The sequence below is a fragment of the Labrus bergylta genome, chromosome 4 (assembly GCF_963930695.1).
Source record: "Labrus bergylta chromosome 4, fLabBer1.1, whole genome shotgun sequence".
NCBI classification, from domain to species: Eukaryota; Metazoa; Chordata; class Actinopteri; order Labriformes; family Labridae; genus Labrus; species Labrus bergylta.
Window position 1 is genome coordinate 22,029,306 of NC_089198.1, and position 14,948 is coordinate 22,044,253.

Genomic DNA, 14,948 nt, shown 5'->3' on the forward strand with positions numbered 1-14,948 from the left:
GGCAGCGAAGTGACATGTAATAGACGCGACTTGACTGCAGAAAATCCCCCTCAGTCTCACGTAATATCCGACACATCCACTAGAGGGCGCCCCAAGCTCAATGTAAAAAATAAAATAAAGAAAAAAAATAACCTGGAACAAAGAGGTTTGGTTCTTCAATTTTGAAGCTCGAAGCACCCTGATTAATATTATAATTAAAAAAAAAAATCAAATGTGAGTAATATCTAACAAAATGCATAAACCATAGAGCCCATTTGAGGAAATAATGATTTCAAGTTTGCTTATAAAATATTTATTAACCATCATTTAGGCTAATGATACATTTGTAGTTTAAAATTATATGTTTGTTATTGCATTTGTTTTTTGTCTACAGCAGCGAGTTGAAATAGCATAAAAAATGACAAAAAACATTTCACAGTTTCCATATGGCATATACTTAGTTTTTTTTTTTTTAAGAGGCAATGAGCAAAGTTGTCTTTTTAAATGACTTTTAAGATGCTCAAAAGACGTTTTCTAGGTCGTCAATTATACGTAGGCAAAACAATTCAAATGCGCCTCTTATAGCCTATGATATGTTTGAAAGCGTAGAGATTTCTAAACGGCGAAAAGAAAACAAATCAGGCGTGCAGCTGGGTGACGCAGTGCAAACTGTGATAGGAGACCTTTGGCCCCACTCGGTGGATTTAGCGTCGAGCTCAGACCGTCGACAGCCTGACACCTGATAGCTGCAGTGTGGCGTACAGTTTGCGAAGGAAAAGGGAATTGACGTTGTCAGTTTGGAAACATGTGGCGGAAAGAGAGCACACTGTCAACAGAGGAAGACCAACTCAAAACTTTGTCACTGACTTCACCGAACGTGCAGTCCTCGCGCCAAGCTCGAGCAGCCTATTAGGTTTTATGGAGATCTATAGATGACAAGACCTACACGCTGCGGGTTGCTCTCAGCATCTACTGGGATCTTTAATGTGGAATATGGCGAGAGAGTTGAGGAGAGCTCATCTACTCGCACTAGTTTTTACCTTTTCAGTAACACTTTTCAGGGAAACAAATGGACAAGAAACAGGTTTTAGTTTGAGTCCTCCGTATTTCAACCTCGCTCAGGGGGCGAGTATCTCTGCTACAGCAACCTGCGGCCAGGATGAGGCTGGAGCACCGAGATATGATTTATACTGTAAACTAGTCGGAGGACCGACCGACGGAGTCCTTACTCAGAATATACAGGTAAGAAAAGTTGTTTCTTTTTGTTGCTACATGCGCAAAGGTGAATCACAACAACATGTAGGCACTGTATTTGTAATTACATTGTAAAAAGTACATTTTAAGCTCTTAAGTAGGCTAACTGTTACATATTTATACATATTTATTCCATATTTATTCCATATCAACTATTAACATGAGTTATGGTCCCCTATAACTCATGTCTGTTTCTTTGTATAAGCCCTGACAATTCTGCCCACCATGACCAAGTTGAACAAGTGCCAGAAAAAGTTTTGCACCATTGTTTTTAAGTTTTGTTCAGGAAATGTCTTTTCAAAAGTGCAATGGCACCCTAAGGAGTTTCACTGAAAGTCCCTCTACTACTTTAAGAACAGCAACTTGATCTGCACATAAAAGCCACGTTTCTTTTGTGGTTGCAGTATTGTTCACATTTACATTAGGTTAGATATCTGCCAGTGCCTGCCTCCCTTTTCATTTTTCACCTGCATGTAGGTTTGCTGCAATTATTTGGTTGTGTTATGTCTCTGAATACCAACAATTTGACACCATCCAGGGTCAATTCTGTGACTACTGCAATGCGGTGGACCCGAGCAAAGCCCATCCTGTGACCAACGCTATCGATGGGACGGAGCAGTGGTGGCAGAGCCCCCCTCTCTCCAGGGGAATGGTTTACAATGAGGTGGATGTTACCCTGGACCTTGGACAGGTGAGATTACCATATCTTAATGTGCTGTGAACAGCTGTTTACCTGCTGCTGCCGGCATTGTGAATAATGACTGCGGTGTGGTCACAGGAGAATGTAGCACCTGGATGTTGCAAAATGGAGAGGAGGAAAGTGTTGTCTGCCTTATAAAATGTTATAAATGCTTTGTGGGCATCTTTACTTCTGTGAAATTGAACATTGCGATATTTTGCACCTTATTGCTTTGTTTTGACTTTTTTTGTTGTTGATGCTGCCGACTACCTCTTGCGGATATATGCTTATAGGAAAGTCGTTTGACGTATGTTGTTTCATTTACAAGTACCCCCCAAATGTGTTAAATGATATTATTTTCAGTTTGAGCTTCATCACCTCAGCCTATGGTGATCATGTGATTAATGAGCTGCAGTTGGATGCGTGCCAGGAATCAGATTCACGCCCTTTTGGCAGGAGAAAAGGCCTCCATCACGACCCATGTCTCTAGCAGGAGTTTGACTCACAGCCCATAAAATTGCACTTCACGGTGAATTATCCACTGTGAGGGAAAGAGAGGAATTCTGTCTTGGGATTAGGGATCAGAAGGATGTGAAATCAGATTCAAGGAGTGCAGGTGGAGGACTGGATCTATTGAGGAGGGTTTTTTTGCCTAGTTGTGAAATGGATTACAAAGAGAGAGAGAGCGATAAAGGCGCTCCTATCCGCACGTGTTGCATATTTGCCTCCCTGTGGGTGCTGTGTCTGACAATGGGTGGCAGCTTTTCTGTCTCTGCTTTTAGACTGACTGGGCTGAGCAGAGATCCCTCACTGCTAAATATAGTCTCGACATAGAGAAGGATGGACACATGCAGGGCCTTCAGGGATGTCTGACTTTAATACGTGGTAATGCTCAGTTTATTTGGGAGCGGTGAAAGCAGCATTATTGCATTACGGTGTGCTAAAAGGAGCGTGGCTAGATCACTGACAATGGCCACCATCCACACAACACTGCTCTCTCTCACTACACCCCCGGCTCAACCAACAAACACACACACACCTGTCACACACATTTTTCTGTTCTTAGCGTCTCATGCAACCACCGTGACTGTAAACAATGCTCACCTGCCACTATTGCTCTTTAAGGTTGGTTGTTTTTGTTCTGAGACTTTGTACCGTATTCTGTGAGGCAGATTAGCTTTGGTGAGGACGACTGAGTCTGTGAGGGTTCAAATGTGTGACAACAACAAAACAGACAAAAAAGTAATCTTTTGGCAGCTTCCTAAGCATGTTATTATTATAATTTAAAAAATTTTGATTTCGTAAAAATCCTATTTAAATGAAAAAGGAAAGCCTAATTTGAGGAAAATATAAGTCTTGACTAATATGAATTCAATATCACTTGTGAAAAAGGCAGCTATTGGAGATTTCTTGTAGGTACCTTTCTTTATTTCTCTTCTCCACCCTACAAATGTAAGCTCATGCATTATCCAAGACAGGACTAGAGTTGCCTGTTGACTTTTCCATGTGAAGCTTTGATAGCTTTGTGGGCTTTTTTTTTTTTTTTTTCAAATCCAGAGGATAAATGATGTGTTCAATGAAATATGAGGGCTAGAACCCAATGAATGGGGTTTGTGGTTTCTTTCAAGACCTATGCAGGTGGCTTTTCTGTTCTATACAGCACTCAGTGGGCGTATTAGAAAATGGTAGACTTGATGTTTATGTTAAAAGGCTGAGGTTCAAAGAGAGAGGCATTTCTTTCTTTATGGAGATGTTTCCGGTTTGTCTGTCAAGAGGAACCACATGGAACACCAGGAAAACTAAGTGTAAGATAATCAGACTAAAAGCAAATTAGACAGCTGGGCAGAAAATTCAGACGTTTTCTTTGGTGATTCTTTTGGCCTTTATTTGACAGGCAAAGCTAAAGAGAGACAGGTAATGTGGTGAGGTAGAGTTGGGGATGACATGCACCAAACGGTCGGGGCTGGGAGTCAAACCAGTGATCAGTGTGTCGATCACTGTAGCCTCTCTCTATGGAGCCCCTGCTCTGCTAACTGAGATACATCAGCACTCTGGAACATTCAATTTTAAGCTTCAGTAGAAAAGTTTTGGTTCAACACTGTGTTCCAGACTGACATATTTTAAAACTGCAGACACTCCAGACATTCTTGGTCCCCAAGTGATTGAATTCTATTCGTTCTGGAGAACTCCTGCTTACCAGTGCCTCCATAAGATTGACATTTTTGAGTCGTAAACACGTGTCAACATCTAGAGGAGAGACGACCATAAATCGTTGGTATAGACATTCATGTAACCCTGAGGATGCATTGCAATGATCCCCAATCACTCAATCTAGCATCATTATCGACGCCAAAAAAGTTTACATTTGCAAACACTTTATAGCTTTTGCTTTCTATATGTTTATCTTCTTACTATTTGTTTCGTCGCATGCATTCATATCTCCAAGAACTAACATCTGTTCTATTATACATGTATTGTACACCTCTTCCCATCAAGATATTGATGACATTTCCAGGAACTTTTGCCCGGTCGTTAAACTATTTAAGGGACACAGTAGGCAAGCCATTGTTCTGGTAAACATTTACGCCATGTATCAGAATACCAGTGACTCTTTTTTTTCTGGAGAATGTATTTTAGGAGCCCTGACCACATGTGCTTATCTGCCTGAGTGAGCCCAGAGTAGACCATGTGAGTCAAACATAGCGAGGCTTACTGCTGTCTGTCTCCATACTGATGAGACTGAGCTGACGTTGGTTGGTATTAGGCACTGACTCAACATCGATCAATATTGGTTTAAAATAAGGTCTGATAAGTTGGACAGATTGATGTCCAAGGGACTGAAATGGTATTTTTACTCTAAAGTTAAGGCTAGGATTATTGCTGTTGATGACAGGTGTTTATTGTGTTGTTGATGGATTTTTGGTTTTGTGGCTCTAAAAGGACAAATTGCAAAACATAATTGTTGTTTTGGAGTGATTTATAGGATATTTTTGCTCAACAGATTGTAACGTTTGGTTTTTATACCTTTTATTTTCTAGGAGATGTAAATAAGCACGTTGACAATCTAAATTTAGAGGTAGGTCTGGTTCCGATTTAGTGTAGTGTCTTTGGCACTGTGCAAAGTTTTGCAATTGCCAAGAGACAAAGCTTCCAAGGATTCAATTTTTAGAGACATTCCCCTGGAACCTAATCCCCTTTCTGAGGAGTCCACCTCCCACCAAAGTTGGTTTGAATGTTTTATTTGCAGCCGTCGCCCCCTTTTGTGTCCAAACCCTTCTAGGCCGTATTGTGTGACATCCTTTCTGTGCTCTCAGACTCTCACAGAGGTTTTGGTTCTTTTTAAGCCCCTCTGAAAGTGAAATAGCTCTCTCTTTTCACTTAACAAATGGATGGAAATGAAGAGGTGGTGTAATTTGGTGGTGAGAAAGTACTTTAACAGGACACAAACACAAACAAGTTTAACACTAAAACCCTCCATTTTCCCTTGACATCTGCCCTCTAACTTGGAAAAACACACAACCATGCATGATGTTTGCGTGCATACATGACCTTGTGCACATAGATTAAACATGGCTGGTTTCTTCCAAATTATGCAATTGATTTGTATGTTGAGGCTTTAATCTAAATAGAGATGTCATGTGCTACAATAGTGTAGCCTAAATAATCTTAGACAATTTATAGGTCCATTTTTTGTGTTAAAAATACGCTTGGTTATAAAGATTTAGTCTTACAGCATGCTCAGTCAGACCCTAGAGACAATATGTCTCTTCCTACAGTTGTGACGATGGAGCTGATGTAAGTGCCTTTCTTTAGCTGGGCTGCCTGAGGCGCCAGATATTTACTACTCCACGAACATTCACCTCATGCTAGTTAGCCCTATAGCAGCCCCACTTTTGGACTGAAGTTCATCCTAGCTTGTGGGGCTTAATGTGGGATCTTTTCACCTTTTCATGGCCCTCCTCGCCAGCTCATACATGGAAATGCTAATCAGGGCTCACATGTTTACTGACGCAGACTTTGATGCGATGGGAAGTGCGGGCAGCAGTTTTCCTACACCTAACTGATAGGACTGTTTCATGAAAAATATCACACCTTATTTGCATGCTTACTCGTCAAACATGCATATAGGCCTGCCAATATGCAGGTCATTTAAAGAGGGAGAAGGAAATAATGTGTTGATTCCTACACTTATTGTATAGACATATGGAGGTTATATTACTTTAATTTTTGTGCTCAACTTTCAAGGTTTTGGAGAAGACTAAAAAAGAGAATCAGAATCAGAATCAGCTTTATTTGCCATGTATGCCTGCACACCACACACACAATGAATTTGTCTTCAATAACTGTGCTCTCAATGTACAAAGTTATAACATTAAATATAAACATAATATAAGCACTAACACTAATATGGCTGAATAAGACAATTGTGCAGTGGTGAGTGGTGCAAAAATGCTGAGATGAACTTGATAATAAATATGAAGTCATATAAACTCTTAATAACCCTCACAAATGAATCCTTCATTTGCTTTATTTTCTAGCCTTTTTCAAACTATGCACGGCTTCTTAGGCTTGTATAACGGTGTGATATGACATTGTATTAATAGGCATGTATGTAGTGATCAATGCTGGAAAAAGGGAATTCCTAAGCAGCTGCGCCTCATGCATGAACAATGTAAAGACTGCTAACAAGTAGAAACCTGCTCATACTGTGTTTTCTGTTACACATTCAGTTCACTTGTGACTTTTCGCCAACATTTCTTTGTTACCACATAACTAATTCTGTCATGGAGACCGAGTAAAATACACCAGACTATCCCTCGCCCCTTCCCCCGCCCACCTGTTGCACAAAGACAAACAGTTGTACATTGCATTGTCACAGGGCTGCAGTATGCCCTGTCTGTCTGGCAGGGCTGATCCGCTCCGACAGAAGGAGATGCCTCCTCTCCTTTAAATTGCATTCCTTTGATCTCACATCAGACTCTCAGGAGCACGCTCAGATGGCTACTATCTGTCAGGACTCTGATCTCACTTTAGATCTTGTCCTCTTGGCTATGTGGGGCTCTTCAGTAGGATTGGGATTTTCAATATTGTCTTTTTTTTTATATAGAATCACCAGCAGAATAAGATATAATAGAAGCAGACAACACCGAGATGTTTTAACATATACTCCACAGTGGCTGCTTTCACAAACACACAAAATAAAGCTGAAGACAGACTGCACAGATCTTATACACAAGCCCTATGTTGCCGTGCCATGCGGTGGTTGTTGATGTCCTCCCTTGTAAAATCATTCAGTTTTGTGCTGTACTCACCTGATATAACGCAATTATCTGTAAAGAATTCTCCTCCACCAATCTTCTGTGAGTTCATCTTTATTGCTTGATCTTTCTCAGTGGATTTAACAACCAGTCTCTTTAGCCTCTCTGTCCGGCTGAACTCCTCAAAGCTTCAAAGCTTTCATTTTGTGCTTAATGAAGGCTCCACAATTAGAATTTCCGTACAGATTATTGTCAGAAGCAACAAAAGACAAACATTGCTTAAGATACAAGTTTAAAAGCAAACTCAAGTCTTCCCTGAAGAATTGATATATTTTAGCATTTAACCAGACCCAGCATGCACCTGTTCATCATGCAACCTTGTGTGTGTTTGAATTATGTCCCATCAGAGTGCATGCTTGATGTTTCATGAAGTCGGCGCTCAGTAAAGCTAGATGCTAGGTAAGGTAGACATACAGTTCTGCCCTCATGCGGCTACAGACACATCAGCAGCTCCTTTTCTGATGCAGCAGCTGATTTCCCAAGTATCTACTGCTGAATTCATTCTTCCTTTATCAGGACTTTTCACGTGACTTTTGTTTTTAATCTGTCAGGCATGCCATTTGAAATGTGGCAAATACAATACTCTGATAAGTAGCACTTGATCAAAAATAAAATTTCAGTTATACTCAAAAAATGACAATATTATATACTGAATCCATCCATGTATATAGATAAATACTGTCTCTAATACACCTAATCTTCTCATGGTGGCAAACCGTACCTGCTCTTACAGGCAATAAATAACATAATTTTAGTATCAAAGTCATGGATTATGAAATCAAAGACAATACGTGTATTAGACCTCTTAGCACCTTATCAAGAGGCTGTGAGAAATTCCTGACTAGTCCTTTTACACACACTTCATTTAATCAACACAATGAGATTATAAATATGGCAGGCACAGAAATGAGGAAAAACTGGCAAAGGGTCACGCAATCTGGCCTTTATGAGTTTTTTTTTCTTCTTCTCTGAAACACGGCTCTACAGCTCAATAACATGATGCATGGGCAAGTTACAGGATAAGTACAGACAGCAGCACTGGGTCTGTTCACACTTAAAATTGCACATTTATCACTGTCAGTAGTTGTGCAATGGCTGTCAAGGGCCACTACTTTATAGAAGTGCATGCAGTAGACAGCAGATCTTCATAAGGTGTGTTTTTTCATGTGTGTGTGTGTGGGGGGATCAGCAATTGTAGAGAATGTGTGTCAAGCATAACAGTAGTGGAATGACGGTCACACACAATACAGAATAAAAGCTCCTTTAAAAAGATAAGAGTTGAATCTCACTTATTACATTTGGACTTCCACCACAGCCTCCAGATTCAAAAACAAAATGCTGTAGTGAGAGGAGGGCTTTCCAAAAGGCTTATCTAAATTGCCACTCAAATTTCCCTCCTGGTTTTGTCTGTTTGATATGTGTTCACCCTCACCTTAACCTGCTTTGCTTAACCACAACCTAACAATTACCCAATTGCAAAGGTCAATGCTGAGGGAAACACTGATGGGGAAGCAGGCTTTGATACAACACTGACTGTCAAGATGGGCAGGGAAGAATACAAGAGTAGGATTTATTCATCTTGATTTAGGCCTCGCTTTAGTGGACCAGAACATATTTGTTATTAAATTAATCCAAAGATCATATGCTTCAAAAAGAGACCAATTTTCTTCTATGGATGTCAGTTTTTTCAGCCATGAAAAGGGCAAAAAAGAGGCTTGAGTAGTTATTTATTTTTATATTTATTTATTTTTAAACCATTTTTAAACCATCCTCAGTTATGGGTTAATGAACGAGCACATTTCAGCATCAGGCAAAAATTGTTGAATGTTTTAAATGGCCACTGTGTTGTTTTTTTAATATATATATTTAATTCTATTAAAGCTGCACTGAGCGACTTTTGGTTTGTGTTGTTTTTAGTGCCCCCTGTGTGAAGTTGTTTGTCTTACCTCTTTTCTGATCTTGTCCTGTGAATGCATATGAAGTTTTTCTGAAGAAAAATGATCATTCTAGTTACTTTTAAAAGTCAAATGTATCACTCATTGTGATATGTAATTTGTAAAAAAAAATGTTTCTAAATTGTCTCATCTGTCACCCACCCCATGGCAGCAGTTACAGATATTATAATTAACAATATAGAAAAATTCTTGAGCTAATTGTCCCTCCAGAGGTGTCCTGGGACTAGTTTAACAAAACACTTGTGAAGGGAGGTTCTCACTTGATAACCACGGTGTTTGTCCCGACTCTTGCTGCCCATTGGTCAACATGGTTGAGTAGTGGGGCCTTGTGTTTGTCACTACCTAGCTAGCTTTCCGAAACAGAGTCTGGGTCTGTTGAAGGTGGCATGTGGTAGGTTGTGTAAGTTATCAGAGGGGGATAATTAAGATGAGGGGTTTCTTGACTGAGCGCTTATCCTTTCATTAGGGCACAAGTATCTTGCGTTTATTTCAAATACGTGTTGCTGATGGTCTTGTTTGCTTGTGTCAGTCACACAGAGCCATCAGTATTTGTTACAGTGTGTGTTTAATAACTAGCTAAAACGCCTCACATGAGCTTTAAATACACCAAGCATCAATCCCTGGTGTTGAAAAATGAAGCAAAAAAACAGCAGTTTTCTCAAACTCAGTTACTTGAGGCTGGCTCCAAAAGCCAGAGATCCCTATTTGGTATCCTTTATTGCATGTTTTAAAGTGGAAATAAACATGTTTACAGCTCAGTACAAAAAAAAAAAGGGTTTGGTCTCTATAGTTCATTGTGTATGTAGTGAAAAAACTGTTATGGTGTGAATTTTTGATGACTGATTTGTTTTGATTTCATGAAGGCTCAGAATAGTGAAAGCATTTGTATAATTGTGGGCATGGCTGAGCTGACTGGCACGGCACATTGTAGCTGGTTGTCTAGACCTGCAAACCTGCAATAAAAATGTCAATAAAAAAACTTTCGACACAAACATGAAAGTTTATCCATAGCGAGAACAAGATTGTCCATTGCAGAAAAAGGATTGACTATACATATTTATAGGGTATCCCTATTCTCTTCCTCGATAGCAACAAATGCTCCAACCACAACATTTTATCTATCATTGAAGCATAAATGTGCACAAAAATATTAGGCTGATGTCTTTTTGTCGAAAGATTAGCTGATGACTGACATACACACACATGTAGACACACTATGCCTATATTTGAACACAACACAGACACTTGATACCCTCCAGGCTTATGCCTTGCGGAGATAACAACACACACAAACACACAGTTGGCATGAAAAGGTCTCGGGGTCAACAGATTTAGGAATGTGTCTGTTTGTGTTTTGTCAACATGAATTCACACACACATGTATTGAAAGGGAACATTTTAATAGACGACTGTTAAAATGGTGTTTGGTCATGAGGGACCTGGTTGTCTGTGTGACTCTGCTGTGTTAATTTGGAAGGTTAAAGGAGATCTGGATACTTTATGCTGTGTATATGTGACACTATTATAGGGGGTCAAGGTCAGGAATTTGAGATTGGGTGCGAAGGCAGGGGGCTGGGTGTCAAACAGTCCATACCTGTCACAACTCAACCCCTGACCTTTTTTTTTTTTTTTTTTTTTTTTTTTTTACACCCACCCACCCACCTCCTGCACTAAACCTCCTGGCATGACACCCTTGTTTAAAGCCAGAGGCTGCAGATATAGGGATAGGCAGAGGATGAAGCTGCTCAAGTGTTTTTTGCCACAAGCTTGTCAATCTGTTTCATGTCTCTGTACGCCACTGGAATCCTGTGTGGTGTGCTTAGCATGCCATCACAATATTTCATGCTCCCTGCAAACAATATGTAGGCGCTGGACATATTTCAAGAGTGTGTGTGTTTATACTGGCAGGAGGTAGTGGGAGAGACAGGCTTGAATTTATAGGAAGAGATTTGCCGGGACAGGTCCTGTCTTCCAAGTTCTCCCTGTCTGTTTCTGACTGGGATTGTTTTCGAAGGATTCTTCTCACCATCACTCTGCTGGTTTACTGGTGTTAAGTTAGAGTAAGACACCACAGTGAATGTCATCACTACATGTAAGCTCGATTGGTATTTGTGGTAGAATTTATGAACTATTTAGATTTAAATGAACAAACATAATTTGGTTTGTTCTCTGTTCTCTGATATCAGTCAGACCTGATAGTGTTCAGTTGTGACTAGATGACCAAGGACAGCTTAGTGTGTCAAGGGTCTTCCCCTTTATATCTGCATATGGTTTGGTAGACTTAGTGTCTGTTCCAAATTGACATCACAGATTAGTTTAGGTCAGTATGACTCTTGATGTCAATAACGTCTTTTCTATATAATATATAGAAACTCTTCCACAGGCTTTGTATAATATGCCGGAGTATTCTTGTATGTATAAACTTTCTTCAACTTAAGCCATATGAGTCTTATGAATCATTGCGTGTGTGAAGTCAAGTTCTTAGTCATTTCCTGAACAGTATTGATCTTGGGTGTATGCTGGAGGTCACTATGCAAATACCATCTCATAATCTGAAAAGAGAACACAAAGTAAATGTTTTCATGAAAACACATCACTGAAGTTTAATCATTTGTGTTACATATTTAAAAAAAAAGAGTGACTGCACAAGAATTGAATATTATTATGTATATGTTGTGGAATGAATGTCTACAGGATTTCATTTAGCTTCAGTACATTTTAGGATCTTTTTCTGGTAACCAACGAGGTATTTAAAACTCCTGTGAGGAGTTCCATGCTTGTTGTGAAACAGACTTTAATAAATATAAATGCATCTTTATAAGCCACTAAAGCAAATGAGACCATCAGTATATAATGAACTATTTCTAAAATGTCATTTTTCTGTCTGTAACCACTGCCAGTAGGGTAGGTGTCTGACAAAGAGCTCAACAAAATGCTGATGAAACAGCCATTTTGAACATCTGGCACAGCAAAGGTTCTCAATGACTGACACATTTGTCTGTTCAAACAAAGAACGGAGAGATTTTCAGTTAACAAAAAAACACTTACACATGTACTGGCCAAAATCAGCAAGGCCCCAATGGTTTCACCAGTGTTTACTTCCTCGCCATTTTGGCCTAGATACAAAACATCAGAGAATTAGAATCAGGTAGAATTTGAACACAGATATGTGTGCTATGATACATTGACTGACAGACAATCAGACTCATCAGCAAGTTAGTTTAGGGGAATGATTTTTCACATTTCGGACCGCAATTTATGTCAGGTAAAATAATGCAAATGGCTTTCTAGCCAATCCCACTAAACCTCATAGACGCAGTTTCCGATTCTACTAGAAGTGGAACCAAATTTTTCATGACTGATAATTCTTGGGCAATGGGAGAATCCCTTGTAGTCACCATCTTTGACTGTAGCCACGGCAAGTGTTGAAGAAGATTTTCACTGCTGTGGGTCACTGTCAGCGACAGGATCCTGAAAGCAGTGGCATGCTCTGCATGGGCATTAGGAGAGAAGGGGAATGTGACGCTATGTTTGGAATCTGAGATGGGTCTGCATGCCAGCCAGCACGTCTCTTACCACCACCCCCACCCCCCACCACCTCTCCCATCTCACTCCCTTTCTTCCTTTCCCCTGGCCTCCCCTTAACGTCATGGCAGCCCGTGTGAACTGAACTTCCTCCTGGTCCTCAGCAGAAACAGATTATTGATAGAAGGCAACTCTTTTTTTAACAGGATGACAGCCCACTTCTTGTTTGCTTGGCATGCACCGTTTGTCTTTTTTTGCACATCCTGTTGCACATGGGTGGAAGTGGTCTCTGATTAATTTCAAGACACACCCCATTCACGTTCAGGAAGAATCATTTTAAGCCATTTGACTTAGCAAAGAACCGTTTTGCCATACAGTGAATCATGGTCGGACACTCAAAAAGGCTTTTCAAGGCTTTTTGAACACCTAATGATTTTGTTTGTTTTTTGGGAAGTTTTAAAAGTTTCACAAGTCCAAACAGATCCCTAAGCTGCGCTCTGACCTTTCTCACCATCCATCAACCTAAGAAACACTTGAACCTGAGGCCACCACTCTTCTTGTTTTGGGGTAGATATCCATCAAGATAAAAGTGGATCCTTTTTGACACAGTCCATGACTCCACAGCTCAGCCTTTGCTTGTGTTTTCTTTTGAATTGATTTGAGTGTTAGCTTTCTGCCTCATTCAGAAGAGATAGCAGCCTGACTGTTTCAATTGCCGGCGGGGGTTTTCATCAAGGCGCTGAGGGATGCTCGACGAGTGTGGGCCTGCCTTCAACCCTGTCAAAGGGAAGACTCTATAGAGGTGGCTCTCATTTACATAGCACACAGTATTTTAGATACGGTTTTTATCATAACAATCCTAAGGGAATATCAGAGGACGTTTAGCAAAGAATGCCTACTGGATCCTGTTTTTGTAACATGCCTAATATTTCATTTCAGGTGCATACCAGCACAAAGATAAATTGTGTAGTAGGCTCATAAAAACGCAACAAAGGTGTGGTGGTTGGGTGAAGATGAGGCCTTTTATTGGCTCTATATGTGTCATGTGCAAGTTGGTGTCTCAGAGTTTAAATTCCAACCACACCAACTCTATGCCAGGATATAACAAAGAGAGCTTTGACTATCACAAATTACCTTTCCATTGTACAACGTTCAATCAAGCTGAAGTCACCCGCTTTCAGGCCCTGATGAGGATGTTGTTGATCTGCAAAGGAAACATGCTGCACTGAGCATCATGAGCCTGAGAGAAAGCTCAGTGTTGGCAGAAACAATCATTGGCATCCTTGTCTGCCCTTGTATGGACAGCGTATTCTGATGGGAGCTCAAGATAGAGTTCTGAGAACAGACGTGGATGATGTGGGCTTAACTGATATCTTTTACTAACTCGACTGCACCTGCTTTTCTCTTATATTGACTCCATGACTCCAGGCAAATGTTGGTGTATTGTATGTATTTTGCTGAATGGCCAGTTTGGGCACACACTGTGTGTGAAGCTGCAAGAATAGAAACAGGAAGCATTGACCTGGATTCAGTCCAATGGGTAAATTCCCAGTTAAGTCATTTATTCTGTGTAGCATGGATGCTACAATCAAGCTTCTGTTGTGCCCTGGCTCACACAAGAATGTAAATAAGAGTATTGTCAGAGTTGCTGGCCTAGAGCAGAACCTCAATTTAAAGAACAAGTAGAGCACAGGAAACTCCATTATGCTTAATGAGTGCCTTTTGTTCATCCTACTTTGTTTTCTGTTTTTGATTGCAGCTCTTCCATGTGGCGTATGTCCTCATCAAGTTTGCTAATTCCCCTCGTCCTGACCTCTGGGTGTTGGAGCGCTCCATAGATAACGGGAGGACCTTCACACCCTGGCAGTATTTTGCACGTAAGTTTTCATATGATTTTGCAATGTTGTAGCTTTTATCTTATTTGTGAAAACACAACAAGAGAACACACTGAAAAACATACATAAAGCCTTCCACTGTCAGTGATTTTTAGGTAACATCATGTATGTTTTGAAGGCAGGTTAGCATTTTGTCACATTCTTCGGTGCAGTAACACAACAACATCATTTGGAATTAACAGAATCCTGTTAAAAGACATATAAACACGGATATGGAGGATTATTTTGTCTTGTAAAAAAACAGTTTTTAAATCATATGTAGCAGATTTAGTTTGAAAATAGAATTCTTGAAACGTCTTTACTTTTGATATAAGAAAATGTACAGGTTTTATTAATAGTATAA

The 14,948-nt window shown here is 40.1% G+C and overlaps 1 protein-coding gene across 3 annotated transcripts in view; it reads left to right on the forward strand.

Moving 5' to 3' along the window:
- Positions 1-957: 957 nt before the first annotated feature.
- Positions 958-14,948, forward strand: part of LOC109985712 (laminin subunit alpha-3) — a 58,515-nt gene continuing 44,524 nt past the window's right edge. For all 3 annotated transcript variants that reach the window (XM_020636110.3, XM_065954085.1, XM_065954086.1), the window contains exons 1-3: positions 958-1,221; positions 1,772-1,924; positions 14,470-14,587. In XM_020636110.3, coding sequence (XP_020491766.2) covers positions 964-1,221; positions 1,772-1,924; positions 14,470-14,587 — 529 coding nt within the window. In that variant the 5' untranslated portion in view covers positions 958-963. The remainder of the gene's footprint in view (positions 1,222-1,771; positions 1,925-14,469; positions 14,588-14,948) is intronic.